General features: G+C 40.9%; 1 protein-coding gene across 2 annotated transcripts in view; it reads left to right on the forward strand.

Moving 5' to 3' along the window:
- LARP6 (La ribonucleoprotein 6, translational regulator) overlaps positions 1–16,374 on the forward strand; it is a 35,160-nt gene extending 18,786 nt beyond the window's left edge. The window contains exons 2-4 of one of the 2 annotated variants that reach the window (XM_075575833.1): positions 2,108–2,208; positions 9,268–9,478; positions 11,600–16,374. In XM_075575833.1, the coding sequence (XP_075431948.1) occupies positions 2,150–2,208; positions 9,268–9,478; positions 11,600–12,652 (1,323 nt within the window). In that variant the 5' untranslated portion in view covers positions 2,108–2,149 and the 3' untranslated portion in view covers positions 12,653–16,374. The remainder of the gene's footprint in view (positions 1–2,107; positions 2,209–9,267; positions 9,479–11,599) is intronic. The other variant, XM_075575832.1, reaches the window with a different exon arrangement.
- The last annotated feature ends 7,738 nt before the right edge of the window (positions 16,375–24,112 follow it).

Below are 24,112 nucleotides of genomic sequence, written 5' to 3' on the forward strand. Positions count from 1 at the left end.
GGTGTTGGAATTTGAAACAAGTTCATCAACTTCAACGACAGTATGCCAATATTATTATTATTGTTAATATAGAAACACATAGAACATTGGGGAGGACAGACTGAAAAAATAACACAACTTACTTGCATGGCAAAAACAGAGCTCCTCATACTTCCTCCCAAACCTGGCCCTACTACCTCCTTCCACATGACTGTTGGAAGTGCAGAACTATCATTCACCCAGTAGCCCAAGCACGCTGTCTAGGGGTCACATTTGAATCCTCTCTCACATTCAAAACGTATCTTAAACCTTTTTCCTCCGCAATATCACAAAGATACGCCCTTTCCTCTGTTGCTCGACTGTTTAAACTCTGACACAGGCCCTCATTCTCTCCTGTCTCAATTGCTGTAACCTCCTGCTGTCCGGCCTTCCTGTCGCTTACCTGTCTCCCCTTCAATCTAACCTAAACGCTGCTGCCAGAAATCACTCTACTCTTTCCTAAATCTGTCTCAGCGTCTCCCCTCCTGAAAATCCCTCTCCTGGCTTCCTATCAAATCCTGTATAACACACTCAATTCTCCTCCTCACTTTTAAAGCTTTACACTCTTTTGCCCCTCCTTACATCTCAGCCCTAATTTCTCGCTGTGCACCACCCCAATTCTTGCGTTCTGCTCAAGGATATCTTCTCTCAAATGGGGTACCCTTTGTATCTAAAACTCTCTCCCACTCCTTTCTCACTGACTGCCCCACACCTCTGGCATGCCCTTCCCTCAATACCTGACTAGCACCCTCTCTTTCCACCTTTAAGACCCACTTACTTAAAGAAGCTTATGAGTACCACCATGGCTAATACTATACACGATACATAAAGCTTGGCCCCAGCAGACGCACTTACCAGAATGCCCTTCTACTGTCTCTGTACGTTCTCCCTACCAATTAGATTGTAAGCTCTTCGGAGCAGGGACTCCTCTTCCTTAACCCTTTGCGGTCCAATTAATTTTCATTAAGTGCGCCAGTAGGTCTAATTTAATTTTCGGGGAAAAAAACACATACAGCTTTTTTTGTACACACTCTCAGCGCACACTCACAGCACACAGTGCACACGACACGCGCTGCCCACACGACACTCACTGCGCACACTACACGCACTACTCACTGCACACACTTCGCATGCTACACTCGCTGCGCACACTACACTCGCTGCGCACACTACGCACACTACACTCGCTGCGCGCACTACACTCGCTGCGCACACTACGCACACTACACTCGCTGCGCGCACTACACTCGCTGCGCGCACTACACTCGCTGCGTGCACTACACTCGCTGCACACACTACACACTCACTGCGCACACAGCACACTCACTGCACACTGACACCACACTCACAGACCCCTACTCCCCTTCCTCCGGTGTCAGCTGCTGGGGGGGGGGGTCGGCGCAGAGTTGGAGGGGTGGTCAGATCGGCGCGGGGCTTTGGGGGTGGTCAGATCGGCGTGGGGCTTTGGGGGTGGGCGGAGCGGCACGGGGCTTTGGGGGTGGGCGGAGCGGCGCAGGGCTTTGGGGGTGGGCGGAGCGGCGCAGGGCTTTGGGAGTGGACGCATCGGCGCATCAGTGCGGTGCAAGGAGAATGCGGGGGATGTGCTGCGGGTGCCTCACTCCACAGCTTTCCTCCCTCCTCCCTCCACCCGGTCCGACATTGGACCGCAAGTGGCAAATATTAGCGTCGGATATATTCCGACATTCAACCGGAAAGGGTTAATGTTACTTTTATGTCTGAAGCACTTATTCCCATGACCTGTTATTTGTATTATTTGTTATTTATACGATTGTCACGTGTATTACTGCTGCGAAGCGCTATGTACACTAATGGCGCTATATAAATAAAGACTTACATACATACTTGCATTACCTGAAAATGTGAAGTTGTAGAAACCAAATATTGCCTTAAGAGGAAATTCCAGTACAGAATGTTGTAATAGAACATAGTGAACATACTTGTGTCTGTCTAGAAGACAGGGTTTGTGAGATCTAGCTACATTTCATATCCTGCTATTATCGCAAACCTGATACAAGCAGTTGAAACAAGTTCTACTTATTTCTTTTTCTTCTCTGCCTCTTGACCACAGACGAACCCTTTAAAACCTGAATTGGCTGCAACTTCGCTTTTCATGGGCATGATTCAGAACACCTGGAGCCAAGGCCTGGGATTTCAATCTTCAAACCCAATGTAATTATCGGCACTGGTTAAAGTTTTAATATAGACTCAGGCAACCCTGAAATTGCTACAAATAATGTTTTTTTTTAATTTATTATTATTAAACTGTGACGACTTGTGGCAGGTGAGGAATAAAACCACATTTGCCTCAGTTATAGTAAAATAAAAAAATTAAAAAACCTTTTAGGATCATGTACTCGTTTGCTAAGATTATCACTATTATATATTACTTGGTGCAAAGGAATCCATCTTTATTCCTGAAGATGACCTTTATGTCATTATACCTGAGACATATTATACTACTGGGCTGTCAATTAACCTGTTCTAGTAGCAATATTTTAGATGGATAGAAAACCCAAGCATTTAAACATTGATCCCTTTGCTGTGAGGGGAGAATGTGTTGCAGTGCTTTACAATAAATTGCTGTTCTTTCTGGCAGCAGAGAGGTTAAAATATCCCGTTACTCTGGAAAAAATATTACAAAATTGAAATGTCCTTTTCCTCACGGCTAGATTTCTAAACAATAAATTGAAGATAAACTATTATTAATGGTTACCGTCAGCTCACTATAATGGTTGCAGCCAGTGCAGAATGCTAAACTTGAATATTTAAAAGTCTGCACTGCCTGAAGCTGTTTTAGAGGAATCCATTTATATTAAACAGGAAGCTTCTGCAAGAACAGTTATTGTTTCTTTGATTTTACAACTTACAATAAAGACGGTTGCCATGTGGCAAACCTAACACTGCAGTTTAGAATATTAGCTCCTGTTTTGGGCTCAAGTCACTGTAGTATTTTCTCTCTATAAGGGCACAAAGCATTATAACTAGTGTCAGAAAAGCTCAAATGAATTGTATATGTGTATGAGTATGTATATATATGTATGTATGTATATGTATGTATGTATGTATGTATATGTATATATGTATATATATATATATATATATATATATATATATATATATATATATATATATATATATAAACACGCTCAACCTGGGTTATATTCCTATGCACTACATTTAGATAATTAGCAAGGTCTGTGGTTCAGATGTCTAGTTGGAGCCTGTTTTCCAATTAACACCAGGAAAATGTGTTCGCATTTGTGATTGGGGGATACCTGATTGCTTTACCCTTTTGCTCTTGGGTGCATCAACAACAGAGTTAAACGGCTCAAGTTATATAAAGCAGCAGGGATGGGAAAAGGAGGCCCTTTGATAGATCAGACCCAGACTGCTGCTTTCAGTGTTGTGTGTGGGGTGGGGGTTGTTATATTTAGAGTTTGATGGAAGATGTACCTGTTAATGAATGCTTCTATGCGCTGTTTTTTATTTCTTCTGCCTCTTCCTATGCAAGACTTGCTGTGGGCTGGTGATAGGTGTGGAGGGGGGAGGTTTGATTGCCTGGGTGGAAGGAAGAAGGGACAACCACACTGTGCTGAGCACCAAGAAGAGGCTGGAAGTGGTGGGGGGCCTTCTCCTAGGCCACAGTTTCTGCCATCGTCTATTCATTGGGGCTTTGGCAGTCAAAGGTTCTGGAGGGTCTGGCATGCTGTGGATTGGCACCTTTGCTCACCATTTTTGTTGCAGACCTTCCAGAAAAGCCTGGGCTTGTCCAAATCCTTTAACCAAATGGAAGACATGAGACACCCTAATGTGCAGTTTTTGAGAACGGAGGATTGTTCCAAGGCTGAGCGCGAGTCGGGGACTCCTCAGGGATTAGAAGTGGTTGTGATGGCATCACAGACCTCTCCTAAAGCTGGGGAAGAATCTGGGACTCCTCTTAGAGCAGGGGCAAGCAAGGTCATTGAGAAAGGGTTGGAGAGCTCCTCGGAAGCAGCAGGAGAACTGGAGATCTCTTTTACAGAGGCATGCCAAGCCACTGCATTTGATATCACTCTTGAGGGTCTTGTAAAGTCAGTGGCATCTTCTGCAGCATATGCAAGTCTGGCATGTGCAGGGGATTTGATGACTGCTTTTGAGGCTGGAAAAGAATATAGGGCCCTTTTTGGAGTAGGGGGATTCCATGTAGCTGGTGATGAATTGGGCACCCATCTTCATTATCTAGAAGACCCACTGACTTCTCCCATACTTGATTTGAGTCAGCCTATTGGAGGGGATCTGTGGCTTCCACTAGCACCTAGTGGAACAATAGGGCCCCCTCTTGGGGAATGGCCAAATCAAGAGAATATAGAGAGAGATGGAATTCCTTTTGAAATTGAGGTAGGATGTGAGCCATTTCCAGGGGTGGAATGTAATAGCGATGGGGGTGACTTGAGAACACTAGGTCAGATCATGGCTACTGGGCAAGCTGCAAATGGGGACCAAGAAAGAGGGGTCATTGGAGGAGGAAGCTGCAGTGAAGATGACTACAGCAGACATGATCAATACAGGTATTTTTCTTCTGGTCTCCTACAGTTCTAATATTCAGTGCCATTAAACCCATACAAAGTCTTTCATGACAGCGTACATGTCAACAAACAAGTATTTTAGATTTACATAATGTCATACCTGTGTCTGAAATTGACTAGAGGCTACAAATAATTTGGGCTCTATTCCAAATCAGCCTTTGTATCCCTGATAGTATTGACAATTGTAGTGGGAGGAGAGGATTGTATAAATGGTTTCACAATATTTGCTCCTGGCTCTGTTTGTTTGACACATAATAACCTGGATCTTCCTACACGCCGTGATGCAGAGGCTCTCTGCATAACATGACCAGGCCTGCTATATGGAGTTACAGTAACCACTCCAATACCCTGGAGCCCTGGTGTGTATAGCTGTCTATCATTCACTCCTTGGCACAATCAAAACTATAAATGGTTTGCAGTGGGATTTTGAATCATTGTTTACCCACGTCTTCTACAAGAAAGGAGATCTAAAATGTATAGATTTTGCATTGACTCACTTGGCTAATGTATTACTGTGATTGCTGTGAAATAATTACTTTCAACCACTCCTAGCCCTAATGCATATTGTATGTACAAGTGTCTTCTAGTGTAGGAGGCGAAAATGTTTAAGGTTCAATACCCCCTACTTGATTTTTTTCTTTTTTACATTGTTGTCTTTTAAATTGAATATTTGTTGCTTTAAAATAAAATAGGACTCTAAATGTTTGGGCCAATATGGAACACCTTTGGGCTTTTGAGAAAAGCTTCATAGACTCAAACGTGGCAACTGGAAGTGGTTTAGTTACTGGCAGCCATGCTGTTATATCCCAGTCAGGGGAACTGCATATTTAAGGTTATACATGTCAAGAGATTAAGTTGAGCCCTACACATTGTGTGTTTTTGTTTTTTAGAGACTTGACTAGCTTTGGTAACTTATGTGGAGTCACAGTGCAGTGTCCTTTCCCACCCCCCCTTATAAATGATCTCCCATTATCCTGCTTCTGGCAAATTCGCTTCCTATATACATTTCTGACTCTACCTATTCAGGACTTCAGTTCCTAAACTGTTAATTATTAAGCAGTTCTCTACCTTTTCACTACGCTGTAAAGCGCTCTTCCCCGTGCTAGAGATGAGTTCAAATGAAGGGTAATAAATATTCTCTAGCACAGGGAAGCAGCTTGTTTAATTTTGTTTAAAAAAAAAAAAAAAAACGATTTTTTTATTTTAATTTTCACAAACTTTGGGGTACAAAAAAATAAGAGGGTTGGGAAGGGGAGTTAGATGGGTACAGAAATAATAAAAGGAAGAGGTATGGGGGGTTGCACATGTAGTTTTACTTACACCTGTAGAGTAACACATTATTACATTAACATTGTTGCGTCCCCCTTTTTTTTTTTTAACACCAATATATTCACTATATAGTACAGTTTCGCATCTATCCCTGTTGCTCTCATCTCGTACAATGAAGGTCCCCAGACTGACATGAAGCTATCCATGGAGTTAAGGATCACTTTGTCCATTTATTTTATGCTTTTACGTTTATGGCGGGGTGTTTAAAATGGCTGCTGTTTACTTTTTAAAAGTAATAATGATCAGTACTGATAACATAATGCTTACATTTCTGTGTCTTTTAAGGCAGTGGTTCCCAACTCCAGTCTTCAAGGACCACTAACGGTGCAGGTTATAAGGATACCCCAGCTTGAGCACAGGTGGTTCAGTCAAAATGATTGGGTCACCTGTGCTAATGAGGATATCCATAACCTGCACTGTTGGTGGTCCTTGAGGACTGGATTTGGGAACCACTGGTTTAAGGGATTGCAGGCCCTTATGTTTGCCAATTGGTCTTCTGGCATAGGTCACCTTCCAGTTTATTGGTCAATGGTCTATATAAGAAAACAATGGGGATCTGCTGCTATAAATACTTTGTACACAACCGCACACTGCAAGCTTATTGGATATAAACGAAACTTGGCAAGAAGGGAGCTCGTTAATATATTTTTAACTAATGCCCTAGGTTTGTATATAGTGCTGTATGTGTTGTAACACAACAGGTATTATGAATCTCTTGCAAAGATTGGAGAGCAAATGATGGTGCCTGAAGCAGCGGAAATCAGTGTCACCACCTGAGTGCTCTTGAATGTATTGCAGACGCCTCTACAACTGAGCAGAGCACCGCCCATAATCCTCGTGGCAAGCAGGTCAGAACATGGAGCACTTCTGGAAACTTTCTATGACGAAATATGCCTTACATTTTGGGCTGTACTGTCCAAAAATGAAAAACATGCAAATTATAAAAAGTGTATACGCAGTCAAATGCAAATGCTTGTCTAACAAAACATAGATGCAGATTATTTTATTAAACAGTACAAGGACCTACAGTACACTACAAAGCCATCTTTCCTGTGTTAGGGAATGTTTTAGACACACATTTCAAGGAGCTCAACTCTTCTCCACCACTGGGAAACCGGCTTCACATCATATTACAGTAAATAGGGAGGCAAGAGTGGATCAAACGCACCTGTTTTAATTGATAGTCAACCTAACAATAATTACAAAATGAATTACAATGGAAGTGATTTTTGTTTAGAAAATGAATGATGAAATAATGAACCCAAACAACTTACTACAATTATGTAAAGTGCTTTTTCCCCCCCTGCTTTCATGCATTCAAATCGGCATCAGTTTATATTTTGGCTGTTACAGATGCCAATTTTTGTTAGATCTATCTCCAATACAGGAATATATTCTTTAAATGCCTCAAATGTTTTATTCTCTTTTTTTTTTTTTTTTTGGTTTTGTCGGGTGCGGAAATTAGTTTTGCCGTTAATGGGCAAATGATTGTACAATCTGCTGTTCTTGATGTCAAGCTAATGGCGAAAGTACCTTTATACTTAAACACACACAAATACTCCAATTATTATAATTTGTGTAATAGTAGGGCAAAAAAATCTTACACTGGTATTTCATCGCTAGTAAAGACAAATGTGTAGGGTCAGGATGTTGACGTTTCACTCTCCAATGGCGACCGTCCTTGGTTTTCATTTTTTGTTTTAATACAAATTTTTATCTTTTTCTTCCCTTTTTGATGTACCTGCATTTACTGCTTGTATGGGCTGTATTCTCTAAAGCACAAATCTACTGGTATCTCTAAAGACTGCACTAAACTACATATAATAAATAAATTATTAATTACTTGTCAATGACGCCCTTTCTAAAAGTCTAAAAAGGTTGATATGTATTCACTAGCAGTGCTATATGATGTGTAATGTCATCATGGAGTTATCCTCTTCTCCTCTGTAAGCAGGTGTACATTGTCCCTCAGGAAGGCTGAAATAAACAGGGTCTCCTTGCAAATCCCACTTGTTTCTGTATATTCTGGAATGTCAATTCATGCCCTTTTTTCATCTGATGTTTTAAACGGAGAAAGGGACCGGTTTGTGCTGTGCCAGAAGTAGCAGAAGTCAGAAAGATTATCCTAATGTATTTCAGTATCACATGATCTGATGTCATTTATGATTAGCAGTATAAACCGATGTTACATTTAGTCCGATGCTTCATGGATACTTTATGGAGTGGTGCCCAAAACTTTACACCCATATTCAAGTTGTGGTCTTACTAATGATTTATACCGTGGCAAAATTATGCTTTCTTCCCTTCCATCCATACCGTTTTAAGCAAGATACTATTTTATTTGCCTTTGCAGCTACTGCCTGACATTGTGCTCTATTGCTAAAATCATAACATTTGTAAGTAGCCTGTTTATTCTTGCTTCCTAAATGCATAACCTTACTTAGCCCTGTATTAAACTTCTAGATACTAGGAAACAGCGTTCCTAGAGCACCGTGCTCAGCTGTAGGAAATCACTAGATGCCAATCTAGTATGAAACCACTGAATAAGGAAGACAGGGAAACACCACTCTCTGCAAACACGTGTAGTCTGTGTCTCATAGCATATCTCCTAATGTGTGGGGAACCTGTGCAGTAGGGTGAGTGTCAGTAAAAATCTCTGACCTCCCAATGACACAATCAATAACGTCCCCCTGGAGAAAAGACACCAATAAGGTATAACACCCAGCCCATAGTGAACGGACTGGGGTACTCACAGTTGAGAGTTATCCTGTTTGGGTGAATCCCACGGTGTGCGTCACGTAGAGATGAACAGCAGAAGTATCCTCACGGGAAAAACAGAGCACAGCAAGTGAAAAATGAGGGGGCTAGATACCGATTAATAAAAGTCCTTTAATCCATGGTAGACATCATGGCACGGGATATGTAAAAGTTTCGGGCCGTCGCCCTTTGTCAACGAGAATGTTTCACAGACTGCGAAGGCGGCAAAGGGCGATGGCCCGAAACGCGTTCGAGGTTTTTACATATCCCGTGCCATGATGCCTACCATGGATTAAAGGACTTTTATTAATCGGTATCTAGCCCCCTCATTTTTCACTTGCTGTGCTCCGTTTTTCTCGTGAGGATACTTCTACTGTATTAAACTTCATCTGCCATTTACTGCCCACATTTCCAGTTTATCCAAGTCCTTCTCTAAAGAAATTACATCCTGCTCTGATTTTACTACCTTACATCATTTTGTCACCCGCAAAGATGGAGACTTTGCTCTCTCTTCCAACGTCATTAATAAAATGTTAATAACGTTTTTATTTCATGTGTTTTTTTTCCCCCTCTCCAGTGGAGCAGCTACTAGTGGAGGAGAGAATGATGGGGATGAGCTGGATCAGAACTGGAAGCCCCCTGACGCTGAGCTGGTACAGAAACTCATAGTACAAATTGAATATTACCTCTCTGATGAGAACCTTGAAAAAGATGCCTTCCTGTTGAAACATGTGAGAAGAAACAAAATGGGATTTGTTAGTGTTAAACTACTCACCTCGTTTAAAAAGGTATGTAATGAGGTGTTTTCACTGCTGTATTTAATGTTTCCAGAACAAACCCCAAACACAACAGGTTTAAGAAATAACTAGAAAGTGAGTAACCGGTGCATCAAAGCATAAGAGTCCCAATAATATTGTAATAATTCTTCCGTGAGGAACACTCCACAATGATGGTGAGCAATGATAACATACCCTAATAGGGCAAGGGGCTAGTACCTAGTGCTAACCAGCACAATGAACAGTACAGAGATTGTCCAAACCATGATAACTAGGCATAGTATGTAAGAAAAAAAAATAACTTTTAAATCCAGAGGAGCAGTCCCATCAGGTATCCTGAGCAGCGTGCAATCCACCAAGCAGGGGAAGTAGAGCAGGTGAAAAAAGGCAGTGCACTGCCTGTAATGAATGGAGGAGGCTAACGGTGGTAAAAACAACCTTTTAATGAATAAAAGGATCAAACATCACCCCTGGGTCATCCAGAAAACGCACACCTACGCGTTTCGGGCCGTGCGCCCTTTATCAAGGTGTATCAAGGATAAAGGTCGCACGGCCCGAAACGCGTAGGTGTGCGTTTTCTGGATGACACAGGGGTGATGTTTGATCCTTTTATTCATTAAAAGGTTGTTTTTGCCACCGTTAGCCTCCTCCATTCATTACAGGCAGTGCGGTGCCTTTTTTCACCTGTTAAGAAATAACTAGTTAATCGGCGAACACCTTTTGGTACGTGAATTTGATATGTATCTATCCCCCTAAAACATGGCCTGGCTTTGTTTCTGAAGAACAAAATTGAGAACCCATGCTGTATTCCATCAGTGGTGTAAAACAGGTGTGCACAAGATTTATTGGGGGGTGCAGCGCTTAGAGGCCCCCGAGCTCTTCCCCAAAGCATTTAAATTAAATGCTGGGGATTGCGCGAGAACTCTGTAACTCCCTTACCTTGACTCAGACGGCTTTGGGCAACGTCATTTGACGCCGGGGTGACGTCACATGACCCCACAGCGTCATTTGAAACGTTAGACAAGGTAGGGAGGGCGCGAGCAGAGGGGGAGAGCAGGCAGGGGGGCTCAGGTCAAAATGTTTGCGCACCCCTGATGTAGAACAAAAGCTGCTGGAATCCAAAGTAAAACAAAACAGCCTATTTTATCAATAAAAAATAAATCTGGCTCAATTCCTAAATACTATATGGAATTCCTTGTTGATCCCATGAGTTCCCATAAAAAAGTCTCTCTCCTCTCTCTCCTCTCTCTCCTCTCTCTCCTCTCTCTCCTCGCTCTCCTCGCTCTCCTCGCTCTCCTCGCTCTCCTCGCTCTCCTCGCTCTCCTCGCTCTCCTCTCTCTCCTCTCTCTCCTCTCTCTCCTCTCTCTCCTCTCTCTCCTCTCTCTCCTCTCTCTCCTCTCTCTCCTCTCTCTCCTCTCTCTCCTCTCTCTCCTCTCTCTCCTCTCTCTCCTCTCTCTCCTCTCTCTCCTCTCTCTCTTCTCTCTTCTCTCTTCTCTCTTCTCTCTTCTCTCTTCTCTCTTCTCTCTCCCCTCTCTCTTCTCTCTCGTGTGTGTATGATATGCACTCCAGAGTTTCATATTGCATGAAGATGTAACCTAGTGATATAGTGCTGTCTGGTTCCCGGAGAAGTACATTATTATTTCACATAATCTGTGTATTGTTCCATATTGTGTATCAATATGTACATCAAATTACCACCTTTTATGTGGTGCTGGAGGTCCGGTTGATCCACAGTGCCACCAGACTTCCAGAATTGCAACCATGTCATCACTTTGATAGTAATCATATGAAGCCAGCCAGCCCCCTTATGATGAAAAAATGGAAGTTGATTACTCCACCTACTTTTATCACATGCGCTGAACATTACCTCCCATAGAAAATTAGCAAAAGAGGCGTGACACCTGGTACATCAAAAAAGAGTATGGCCGCCCTCATGATATACCAGGTGCATCAACAAGGCATTGCAAAGGTTAACATCACAGCTGGAGATGTCTAGAATGTATGTCATATCTGTCACCATTAAAAACCATTTAGCTAATTCTTGACCTATGGCTCCATTCTAACGTGCAAAATATTACACTTTGAATGTTGCCCAAAAACTTATTTATTCTTGTTTTTATCTGTTCTCTCAAGGTAAAACATCTCACTCGTGACTGGAGAACCACAGCCCATGCTTTGCGATATTCAGACATACTTGAACTAAATGATGACAACCGAAAAATAAGACGAAAAACTCCAGTCCCCGTGTTTCCCAGTGAGAACCTCCCAAGCAAAATGCTGCTAGTTTATGATCTTCACTTCATCCCGGAGTTGCAGTGTTTAAATAAGGAGCAGGAAAACGGAGGAATGCAAGAAAAGATAATGGAGCAACTCCTGAAGAGCTTTGGGGCTTTTGGTGATATCTCCTCTATACGTATCCTCAAACCTGGCAGGGATCTTCCAGCTGATGTGAAAAGGTTCAGCAGTAGATATTCCCAAGTCGGAACCAAGGAGTGTGCGATTGTTGAATTTGAAGAAGTAGAGGGGGCAATCAAAGCACATGAGACCTTGAATGCGGAAAGGGACACGGATGATGGTATGAAGGTGGTTTTGATTGGCATGAAGCCACCAAAGAAAAAGATACAAAAAGATCGGAGCAAGGATGAGGATTCCAAGAACCTGCGCAAAAACAAGTCTCTTAATAAAAGAGTGGATGAACTGCAGTACACTGGGGATGAGTCTACGGCTAACAGCTCTTCCGAACCCGATAGCAATCCCACCTCGCCAATGATGGGACGAAAGATTAAAGCTACTAACAAGCTGAGCCCCTCTGCTTACCCAAACAACCATCTGAGCCCCAATGCCTCCCCCAGGTCGAGCCCATGGAACAGTCCCTCTGGGCAGCGCAAAGACGTAAAGCAGTCGCCGCTTGTTACTGACGGCATGAGCCCAGAGTTTTCCCGGAAGTGCACAGAGTACTCCTCGGATAGCAGCACCACTCCGTCCAGCAGCCCTTGGGTTCAGAGGAGAAGACAAGCTCAAACAGTCACGCAAGAAAAAAGCCCAGCGTGTAGCCCAATGCTTGGACGTAAAATGCAAAACGCAGATGGGTTGCCACCTGGTGTACTGAGGCTACCAAGAGGTCCTGACGGGACAAAGGGATTCCACAATGGAAGTGAAAGGAATACACCGGTGCAAAGTTCATGAATACTGTGCAACTTATGGAACTGGCTGTATCAGCACTGTACACAAGCCTCGTCGGTGCTGAAGTAGCCTGCAGTACATTGCAAGACAATGCTGCCGGCTGCTAGAGCTGTCCAGGGGCATCATATTGCTTCTTCTGCCTGGCAAGAAATATATTTTTGGAAAGACTGAAATAAAGTCTGTATTTATTTTTAATCAGAATTGATTTGTAAACCTACTTTGTACATTTTCAGCAGTTAAGCTGCATTTTTTTTTTTGTGATGTTTTGTTGTAAAGACATTATTTAATTTTTTTGGTTTGTTTTGCCAGGTATCTGAAGCAGTTACTGTACACTTAATGCGTCTCTAAGCTAAAATGATGCCAGGAAAGTAATATATCGTATAATATGCCTGCAATATCTGATGGCAGGTGATGCCTGTTTAGCCAACAACTAAAAAGGGACACTGAAAAGCTGTAAGACCTTATGCGAAGCTTTTCCAAAACTTCCAAAGACACAAATGTATACAAAGAATGTATATTTTCTGTGATGTGAATTAAAATTAAATATCCTAAGCATTGAAAAGTTAATGAGCCCTCAAACTTATTTGGAACTCCCTGAAAAGTGGAAGGTAACCAGCGGTTTCCTGTGTGTAGGTAATGTCCCATCTCCGCTTGAGTGGAACAGCGGAATGTAACACATTTTTAGAAATAGACAAAAGCATTAACAAAAACAGAATTTAGTCATGAGCTGGAGGGGAGTAGAGATGTACAGAATGGGGGGTGGGGGAAGGAGACAGGTTCCCTATTCAGCTGTCTAGAAAGAGAATGTAGAGTGGTAACTACAGTTAGACACTTGCCCTTACAGTCGGCTCCGACAAATACAGCTGTACAGTGGATGTTGGCAATAATCGCCAGTCGCCCTACAGTACTTCCTTTTGATTTACAGCTTGGGGTGTTTAAAAGGACTGCTCTTAAAAATCCCTTTGCTGCAAGAGCAATCTTCAAAGAGTTGTTTTGTTGTCTCTGGCCTGGCCCTTTTGATAGTGAAGGTTAAAGTGAGGATTGTTTGGGGCAAAATACACCTGCATCATACCGACATTGCAATAAGTTCAAAGCCCTCTGCAGTATAAAGTGTTCTACCATTTTTAATGCCAGGTATAGAATTTTGAAAAAAATAAATAAAAGTTTATCTCGCACATTCGGACCTCAAATCCTAAATGTGGATGTTTAGTAACAAATATCACTACAGATTATAATATATAGGCTGTTGTTGAACATGACCGTGATCAGAGAGGAGCTATCAGGTGTAAGAAAATTGCAATGGAAGCTGCCATGGGGGAAAAAAAAAAATTGTATCTGATCTGGAGGACCCCAGTTCTTAAATGCAAGCCCCAAAATTTGAGATCCCTAGTTCCTGAGATTTTTGATGTTTTTGCTATACTGTAGGTCAAGAAACCTGGTACATTAGACACAGTATGGCCTCAGAGGCCAATAGAAATCCACATCAACAGCTTTCCGATGGGTGACCCTGGCGGTCAACTTATCTTTTCTCTTCCTCACCTCCTCCCTCCCCATTATGAAAGGGATGACCGAGAACTGTGAATCAGCTCGAGGACCCCCTCCAGGTTAATTTATTAGAAAATAATAATTTATGAGTGATTGATGCTTTCATTTAGGAGAAGATCCTTCCACTTGTTAGATCTTCCTGCATGCGTTTCCCCAAGAGCAGAGCAAAGTTCCAACATGTGTATTTTGCTGTTGCATACGCGAACCATGTATCCAGTGCTTAATATTAATATGCAGCATTGAAAGGTGCCATCCCACCCAGGATCAAGATCAACTAATAAGTGGTACGTTACCTGCTATATATTTATGGAAAGGCTGTTTTTGCGCCAAAATTTCAATGTTTAATTTATCAGAGATCATTTAAAATATAAAGCATTTTTTAAATCCAAAAACATTGAATAGTGGATGTAAAGGTGGAGGAAATGTCAGTTAAAAAGAAAACAAATCCCTCTACATTATGTACCAATTTTCCTTTATGGGTTTTGAGTTAATGCAATTAGGTCTTTTTAGAACCATACTGTATCTCTGGTATTGCATATTTTCTAATGAGCACAACCGCTGGTTAGTCGAGGATTTATTTGGGGTAGTTGATGGTTCAATATATTAGCCCTCGCTTGCCTACATAGACAGCCTCCCAGTTTAAAACTGTATTGCAAATATCACCAACACGAAGTAGAACTGGACGTTGTTTGGGTACTTTCTAGCTGTGAACATAAGATTCAGAAGTGGTATTTCAATATCTATTGGCATGCCTGGCAGCAAACTCAAGGTCAACCGTGATATCCCGTTCTGATTTTGTATTCCAATTCTTCACGGGTCTGGTCATAGCTTTGGAATAACCGTTCTTCTATCTTGAGCCTGGCCTGCTTCATTGGCACGGTTGACTTGGAATTAGTTGGGCGATGTCCTTTGGTAGAAGGTCTGTTTGGTATCTGAACATTTTAATAATAATAATAGCATGTTCTTGTATAGCGCTGCTAGTTTTACGTAGCGCTTTACAGAGACATTTTGCAGGCACAGGTCCCTGCCCCGTGGAGCTTACAATCTATGTTTTTGGTGCCTGAGGCACAGGGAGATAAAGTGACTTGCCCAAGGTCACAAGGAGCCAACTCCGGGAATTGAACCAGGTTCCCCTGTTTCACAGTGCCAGTCAGTGTTTTTAGTCACTGAGTCGCTCCTTCTCCATTTCTTGTCTTTCATACAGTGACTGTTGAAATCAAGTAAGAGCATTTTGGAGGGAATGGTTTTAGAAACCCTTAATGGTATTGGTAAACTCATTGGCACCCAGATATTTAATTCATTAAATTGTGCTTGTGTGCTCATGTAGTAACCTGGAATTTCCTAATGTGCGCATCGATTTAAGGAAACTATGGAAAAAGTGTGTCGCAATAATCGCCAATGTTAAAAAAAAAGTCTGTCAAAAAAGTCTGTCAATATTGTTCGTGCCTAATAAAGGTTGCTTTGCATCAACCAAACGTGTTTAATGCACCACGTCATTACATAGGATAACAAAATGTTTGTTTTTTCACAGTACACTGTAAGGCTTTTTAAAAATACACGAATTGATCTTTATGAACACTAGTTATAAATAATGCACAATTCTGTTTAACTTAATTTGTATCAATTCGGTATCCAACATGACAATGCGTGAATTAAATTCAAACAACAAACTGTCATGTGAAGTCGCAGAGGGAACTTCATACATAAAACGCAATAGTTAGCGCTACAATTTCAATGCACAATAACCATTCTATTATGACCATAAGACCCCGTGTGTGTATAGCTGATGTTTGCAAACTGTTTCCCTGCTTCTAAAGACATGGACTTTAATTTCAATGTTTCACTAGATCATGTGGTGGCCAACTCCCAGTCCTCAAGGGCCACAACAAGTCAAGTTTTCAGGATATTCCTGTTTCAGCACATGGCTGTCAACGACTGAGCCATTGATTGAGCCACCTGTGCTGAAGCAGGGATATCCTTACCAACTGACCTGTTTGTGACCCTTAAGGACTGGAGTTGGACACTCCTGCACTAGGTCATCAAGACATCCCCTGCTTTATCAGTGGAGATAGTCTGGCCCATAACTGGTGTTCATTTTATAGAGGATCAAAACTTTTTTTGCAAAACCCTGTCAATGTCTCGCGTGCCTGTGAAGTTGCCTTTTTTTTTAATAAATAAAAATAAATACAAAAATCTGTGTTTTTATTTTTATCTGAATCACCCTTGGTAATTTTGCCTTGGTCAGTCCTGGTCCCTTAAGGGGAGGTAAGTGGTGACTTCCTTACAGACCCTCCTGTTGCCCATTTTGTGTGCTTAATGTTTCTACTTCAAAGGTTTAAGTGTCTGGCACGGCCTTCATTCTGGAAGTTACCAGAAGGTCACCTGGTATGGTGTGACCTTATTGTAATATTTAGCCCATTCTTTAATCTGCCCAGCAACAGGGGTGGGGAACCCAGGTTATAAAAGGCTTTGTCGGCCTTTTTGCTTCAGATCCAAGGAGGTACCAGAGGAGGGGGTCTTCAGGCTATCCTAGCCTGTAAGGAGGACACTGTTCTTTTTAGTACTACGGCAGGTATCCCTGTGTTAGGGGGGCGGGGGCTTAGAAGCCAAGGTTCCAAAGGACTTGCTCTACAGTAGAACGTGGTTCCCTACCGCAGGGTTTAAGGCAGAAGGCCTGGGAGGGCCGCCAGGAATTTCTGGGAGGCAGTTTTCTGGATCTGACCTGGGCAGAGCAAAGAGCTCTTGTAGCAGCTCATCTCTCTTTAAGTCCCAGTGTGAGGAATTGGATTCCAGAATCTCCCAGTACTAAAAACCTGTCCTGTTCATCATGAAGTTATGTTTCAATAAACAGTTAAAAGTTCCTGGCGCCCTTTTCTTCATTTCTACTCCTTGCCAAGAGCCAACACGGACCCACAGCACCCTGAGAACTGCAAGGTCACCGCTGAGCACCCATACACTCGCAAGTACGTTTCTGCTTAAAGAGACAGTACTACAATTGGGACTGACTGTATGCTACATTTTTTGGGGGATGGGGGATATGGGTGTTTATATATCTATATTTGTTTTTTGTTTTTAAGTACGGGATCTGGAGGTACACCAGAGCTCAAGTGTAATCCCCAAATACCCCAACCCCTATTTACTGGCCAAAGAAGTTATTTTGGGAAGCAAAGGGTTGTTAGAACAGTGGGTCGGATCAAGGGGACCCCACAGTTCATTTTGTAGAAAATAATAATTTGGGAGAGATTTCATTTGGGAAAAAAAATCTTTCCGCTTATTAGACCTTCCTGTATGTGTTTCCTTTCCCCAAGAGCGTATTTTGTACTTTTTGTACATACGGACCAGGCGTCCAATGTTTAATATAAATATGCAGCATTTAAAAGTGCAGTCCAACCCAGATCAACCAACAAACAACAGTGGTATGTTAAAAGCCGCAAAATGTGACCTCTTCTACTGCGCCGCCCCCCCTCCCCATGCCTCTAATTATGCCCTTCCCCCTTTTAATTTCCCTTTCCTCTTTTTGTACCCTCCTCCCGATTCCTCTCAAATTAAAAATTTTCATGGAAAAAAAAAAAAACCTACAAAATGTGAAGAATCCTATATAGTTGCTGATCATAATATCAGAAACCAGTCTATTAAACCACTATATGTTATATAAGGAATTATATCTCCTATGACCTTAAAAGGTCCTATATGATTGATTTGCAATTTTTATTACATTCCTTATAATTCTGATATGATGCCTCCGTCCCTTCTGACTTTAAGAATCTGAACGCCTGTCTCTTCTTTTCCATTTCCTCCCCTACCTGTTTATTTAGCCACATTGGTTTAGGTTTGTTTCTTTCCTATTTATTACCCAAGGGAATACACTGATGAGTGGGCTTTTCTGGTAATATTTTAAAGACTTCCCATTTATCTTCCACATTTTTTCCTGCAAAAACATCATCCTAATTTTTTCCTTGTAGATTGGTCCTCGGTTTATTAAAATCTGCCTTTTGTAAAGTTTAAGGTCTTTGTTGAACCCAAGTAATCTGTTTTTGATCATTTATTTCAAATGAGAACATCTTATGATCACTGTTAGCCAAATGTTGCAGGACTTTAATATTTGTTATTACTTCTACATTGTTTGATTTGACCAAATCCAGTATTGCCCCTCTCCTGGTTGGTTCCTCAATAATTTGGGTCATATAATTGTCTTTAAGCACCCCGAAAATCCTATTTCCTTTAGTTGTAAAGCTAATCTCATTGCCCCAGTCTATGTCTGGATACTTAAAATCACCCATTATGCAAACATGACCCAGTTTTGATGCCTTCTCCATTTTAAAAAGTATTCTGGCTTCCTCAATCTCACAGATATTTGGCGGTTGATAGCATATCCATATATTTGGCGGTTGATAGCATATACACATTCTTTGTACTTTAACTTCCACTGATAATTTCTATCCACAAGGTCTCACATTATCATTCCCATCATAATAGTTCAGATATACACTGTGAAAGGAAGAAGAAATGGTAGCACCTAACTATGAATGTAACACAAAATAAATGCAGAATATCAATATCCTTAAATTGACAATAAAAAGTGTATATACAGATGTTGGTGTACAACTGCACAGTTCCTGATGATAATCAGAACCAGATGGTCTCTGATCTATGATGATGGACACAATCAAATGGTGTTTAGTCCCTCTGCCGGAGTACTGATAACGGATTTCCACGTACCTCCAAGAGAATTGGATATATACGTACACACGTACACACACACACGTACACACACACGTACACACGTACACACGTATCTAAGTGTCACAGTACTAGCAGCTAGACCTGATATTATTGCCCATTACACAGAAGCTTTGTAATTAAGGATTGATCCTTATCTATCCTTAATCAGTACAGCTGTACCTACACAGGACATCAGTACTTTACTCACAATTCCTTTGTCACACTTTTAACCCCTATATGTTTTGACCAACTGTTTATATAAACTTTGTGCCTACATTTGACCATGGCATTTATTTTATACTTAATTCAATTAAAAGTAATTTTTTATTTAATTTTCATCCCTATTTTCATTTATTTCAGCCAATGAGTTGATTGAGTACAGCATACAGTGCTTTCCTCTTCTGCTGCTATACGGTACCACAATGTATGGATAACGCAAAACTTTACTGCTTACAGTTATTTAATAAGCAGACTAAATGTTGGGTTTGCTATAGGAATGCTATCTTGTTGGTTTGGGCTCTTGATGGAATGGGATGGGATTGAGTGGATGCCTCTTAAAAATTAATAGGAAGGACATGCCAAGTGAAGAACAGTTGGTTACATTATTGTATAGCAGAGATATGAGCTGGCCTGTTGAGCCTTGAAATAGAAACCATTACAGGCAATGCAAGACTTGCGAGAGAATCAATAAAGAGTTGCATGGAGATAGATTCCCAAGATTGACCTAGAAAATGATTGCGGAGTTGTGCTATTTAGCTGCCTGAAGGACCTTCAACACACTGCAGAGTGGAGGAAAGGAGGGGTTATGAATATATGTGGTTTATTCCTGTGATTGCAGAGGAAGAACTAATACATTGTGACAAAGTTACACAAGACACAATGAAATATCTATAATCTGATGGCCAATATTAACACATGAGTTGCCAGTGCTTTACAATGCTTTGCAAAGGTCCTATGTACTGTAGATGTTTTACCTTTTTCATTTGTCCGAACAATTTCTCGACAGATTTGCCAAAACAAACCATTTCAACATTGTCCTGGTAAAGACGATCTAACGTGTGTCATTTATATGGAAAAACATCATTTAAATAAACAAATAAATAAACATTCTGGACAATTTATATTTTGGTTTACATTTCTTGGGCAATTGGGGAATGAGTGGGAAAACAAAATACAACTGCCCGGCCATGCACAATTGTTTTTTTATTTATTAATAAAATGATTTATTAGGGAATAATATACTGAGAGTTACCTCTCGTTTTCAAGTATGTTCTGGGACATATTCTCAAAACGTAAAGTAATCCATGGGGGATTACATAATACATTTCTTTTGTAGACCATTTTAGACAACTGAATATCTCTATGGTTTCTCAAAACTTAAACTGGGTTGAATTTGTGAGCACGTTGTTGCCTCTTTGAAGAAAGGAACAGCCACTACAAGCAACTCGTTGAATTTGTTTTCAGCTCATCAGTTTTGTATGATGTCATTGTGTCTTCCCCTTAGCTTGTTTGATCTTATGACACAGGAAGAAAATGCTGATTTTTTTTTTGTCTTGGTTGACAAATAGATCAAGATTGGAGGAAACAGTTGACATCCCCTCTGCAGTTGAACATTTTTGCTTGAGAAAATAAGCCCAGATCCACTAAGCTCTGTTAAAGCTGGGCTTACAACGTGACGTTATCTAAAACAGGAACATATGTTATGTTCCCTGAGCTATTCTCAAAGCTAATTACATGCAAAAACAATGGCCATTCTACATCTCATTAGCATAACGTCACTTTATTGTAACATACCGTTGTGTTATCTTCCAATTGCATGATGTTAAGTACATCTTGGCATTACTCCGATCCAGATCCTGAAATAGGTATTTAGAGCAAGTTGAGAAAAAGGGAAGAGGAGAGAGAAATAGCATTGTAAGGTTAACTCATTTCCAGTTGTGGCATTACACCTATCCACACACTGTAAAAGCCCAATTTCAGGGTCTGGATGTGCTTAACGCTGGTTCACGTATGACCTAACTAATGTAATGTTTAATCCCAGCCTTAACCTTAACGGAATTTAGTGGATATGTGATGTTACGATAATACCTCATTCACAGAATCATTTTCATATTATCACTGTAATAAAAATGTCAGGAATATTAAGCATTCTACTCTGGTCTCCTCTCATCTGAAAGGTACCCAATTACAGGAAGACTTTTCTTTTGATTTCTAATTTTTATACTGTTTACACTCTTGAAGGAAATCTTATGAACTCATTAGACTCTCTTTTTCAAATCTCAAAAGAAATATGTGGATGTGAGGTTAATACTCACCCTGTGAACTTCTCCTTTTGTCCCACGGTTTGGAGCATTTTCTTTCCCTTCTCGTTTACTTTTCCTGGTTATAAGCGCCACAAGATTTTCTTTCATCCACAAGAGGTGTGTTTTGGGATCAGACACGTGAGTTCTCTTCTTTCCTACGCCAGTGACCTCTCTGGGAAAAGCCTATGACGTGGTAGGGTATAGGAATTTCTACGTATGTTTTATCCTTTTACTTTCAGAAACTGTTCTGCATTTATTGTAACTGTATGTTCTTGTAATAATCTTTTTCTGTAATCTCAAATGCTGTATGATTATATATATATATATATTTTTTTTAAAAAAAAACAATCTTTAATAAGTAATGCTTTGGGCTCTGCATAAACTGTTGCACGCTTTGCACAGAGTAACTTATATTTTCAGACACGTTTGGTGTGCTAAGTCCATAGTTTTTCGTTGATAAACAGGGACCCGAGACCCTGCCAGATATATATAATTATGTATTTTATTTGCATACAGTATTTCTTGGGTGGTGGAAGCAGATAGTTATGGTTGCAATCGAGTAAGGGGTTAATATTGACTCATTGTTACCCAGCTCCAAAAGGGAGGTACACATCATTTCTACAATATGTAGTGGCAGTGCTCAGTCTCTCATACCTTTTCAGGGTGATGGGTAGGTGCAGACTGGGCATGAATGAGCAGATAGAAAAAGGATGGGCACCAGGAACTTTTGTAAAACATATAAGGCTCCACAGGTGTTCAGGTAGTATTTTCTGAAATACTACCAGTGCTACCCCAGGGAGACAGTCGGAGACTAGGGAGGTTAATGCAAGAAAGTGGTGTAGGAAGGAGGGTTTGGGATTTCTAGAGCACTGGAACTCCTTTTCTGGGAGGTGCAATCTAGGGACGGATTGCACCTCAATGAAGAGGGATCTGTGCTATAGGGAGAGTGTTTAAAAGGCTGGAGGAGATTTTAAACTAAAATGGAAGGGGGAGGGGAATGAAACAGATAACGAACTAAATAGAATAGATTAGGAAGGGGAAATAGCAAAGGGTCATGGAGGTAGAATAGGGGCAAGTGGGAGTTTGGCAAGCAGGGAGACACCCGTATTAAATACGGGTAGTATTAGAAAACTTCTAAAGTCTAAACCCAATTAGCGTAGAAAGCTAGGAGCTGATAAGATAATAGTACAGACTGAAAAAAAACTTACATGCATGTTTGCTAATGCAAGAATGACAGATTAAATGGGGAAGCTTGAATTAATAGCTGCAAGGGAGCAGTATGATATCATAGGCATTACTGAAACATGGTGGGATGAGACTCATGACTGGGCAATTAATTTAGAGGGTTATTCCCTTTTTCGGAAGGATCGAGCAAAAACCATATTACTTGGGTTCAGGCTGTTGGATTAATAAACTGCTACTATTATTTGTTATTTATATGATTGTCACTTATATTACTGCTGTGAAGCGCTATGTACATTAATGGCGCTATATAAATAAAGCATGAGATATATAATGCTGCACACCATGAAAAGGTTAATATACTTGCAGTTACCTGTCTGAAAAAACTCCAAGAACTATATAAAATAGTTGTTCCAGGGCACTACGGTTTTGTCAATAAAGAGAATTTATTCAATCATAAACACAACGTTTCAACCAGCTGTGTGGTCTTTTTCAAGAGAAGATAGAATATTTCTGCATGGTCATCCTACATCACAAGATGAGGAATAAAGAAACCAGAGTGAGCTCACACAGTTAACCCATTAAGTGAAACTGTAGTCTGAAAGGGGGCTATATAAGCATGGATTAAACAGATACCCACCTGAGGTTACTGATGTAGCTCAGTTGAATGGTCGACAATGCATTGTCTTCCTAATCTTCTAGAATCAAACCTTTCTGATAGCTCTGATTCAGCAGTTTTACATTAATCCAGTGACAGTGAAATACTATGGAAAAGAACCCAAAACATATACAGGTAAGAAAGGAATGTAGGAACATGAATATTGATATATAATATTGATATCCATATAGATTGGAGAGGTTTGTGTTACGTTAGCAGTAACATTGAGGGCAGTGATGTATATATTAGTTCTCCAAAATGTTGCATGAGCTACATCACAAAACTTCTGAGGAAAGACTAAATTATATTAATATGCAGAACCTGGAAGAGTGTGGATACGGCAGAAATCTTGAAATACACCAAGGGTATTTATGTGGTGCGGGAATATGAGGAACCATTTCTGCAGAGAAATACAAATAAGATAAATGCGGTCATGATTTGAAGCTGGTAGATGGCATGCTCAGAGGACACACTTCTTCACTGAAAGGGTAGTGGATTTATGTTATAGACGCCCAGCAGAGTTGGAAAAGCTAATGTATTAAATGAGTTCAAAAACGTCTTGAGATAAAAACAAAAGTGCCCTCAATAGGAAAAAAAAAGGATCAAGTTAGCTCTGTGCTTTTACAGCTGGTAGGGAAATGTACAGACTATGGGAGCCAACCAAGTAAGCCGTGCCTGCCAACAATTTGTATGTTCTATGTCAACTACGCAACTAAAGACTCTTTCATATGGAGATTGATCCTGTAAATTTTACAGCTGCAGACTTCTCACTGTGCCCTCGTTTTTCTGTAATCACCTCCAAATGCCAACAAAACGTCTTCTGTGGGAAATCACTCCGCTGTGGGTTATTGCTGTGGGTTAAGACAAGGCTACTAACTGGACTAAGTTCACAGGAACACATTGAGCCAATTATTTCTCAAAGCATTCTGGGATTTTGTAGCTCTACTGAAGGGACAGTCCCTCCCAATTAGAGCGGCATGTTTAACGGGGTAAATATAGGGTGTCACAATATCTTTTTCAATCAGCCAATTATGAGTCTTTTTTTTAATGTCC

The sequence above is a fragment of the Ascaphus truei genome, chromosome 18 (genome assembly GCF_040206685.1).
Source record: "Ascaphus truei isolate aAscTru1 chromosome 18, aAscTru1.hap1, whole genome shotgun sequence".
In the NCBI taxonomy this organism is placed as follows: domain Eukaryota; kingdom Metazoa; phylum Chordata; class Amphibia; order Anura; family Ascaphidae; genus Ascaphus; species Ascaphus truei.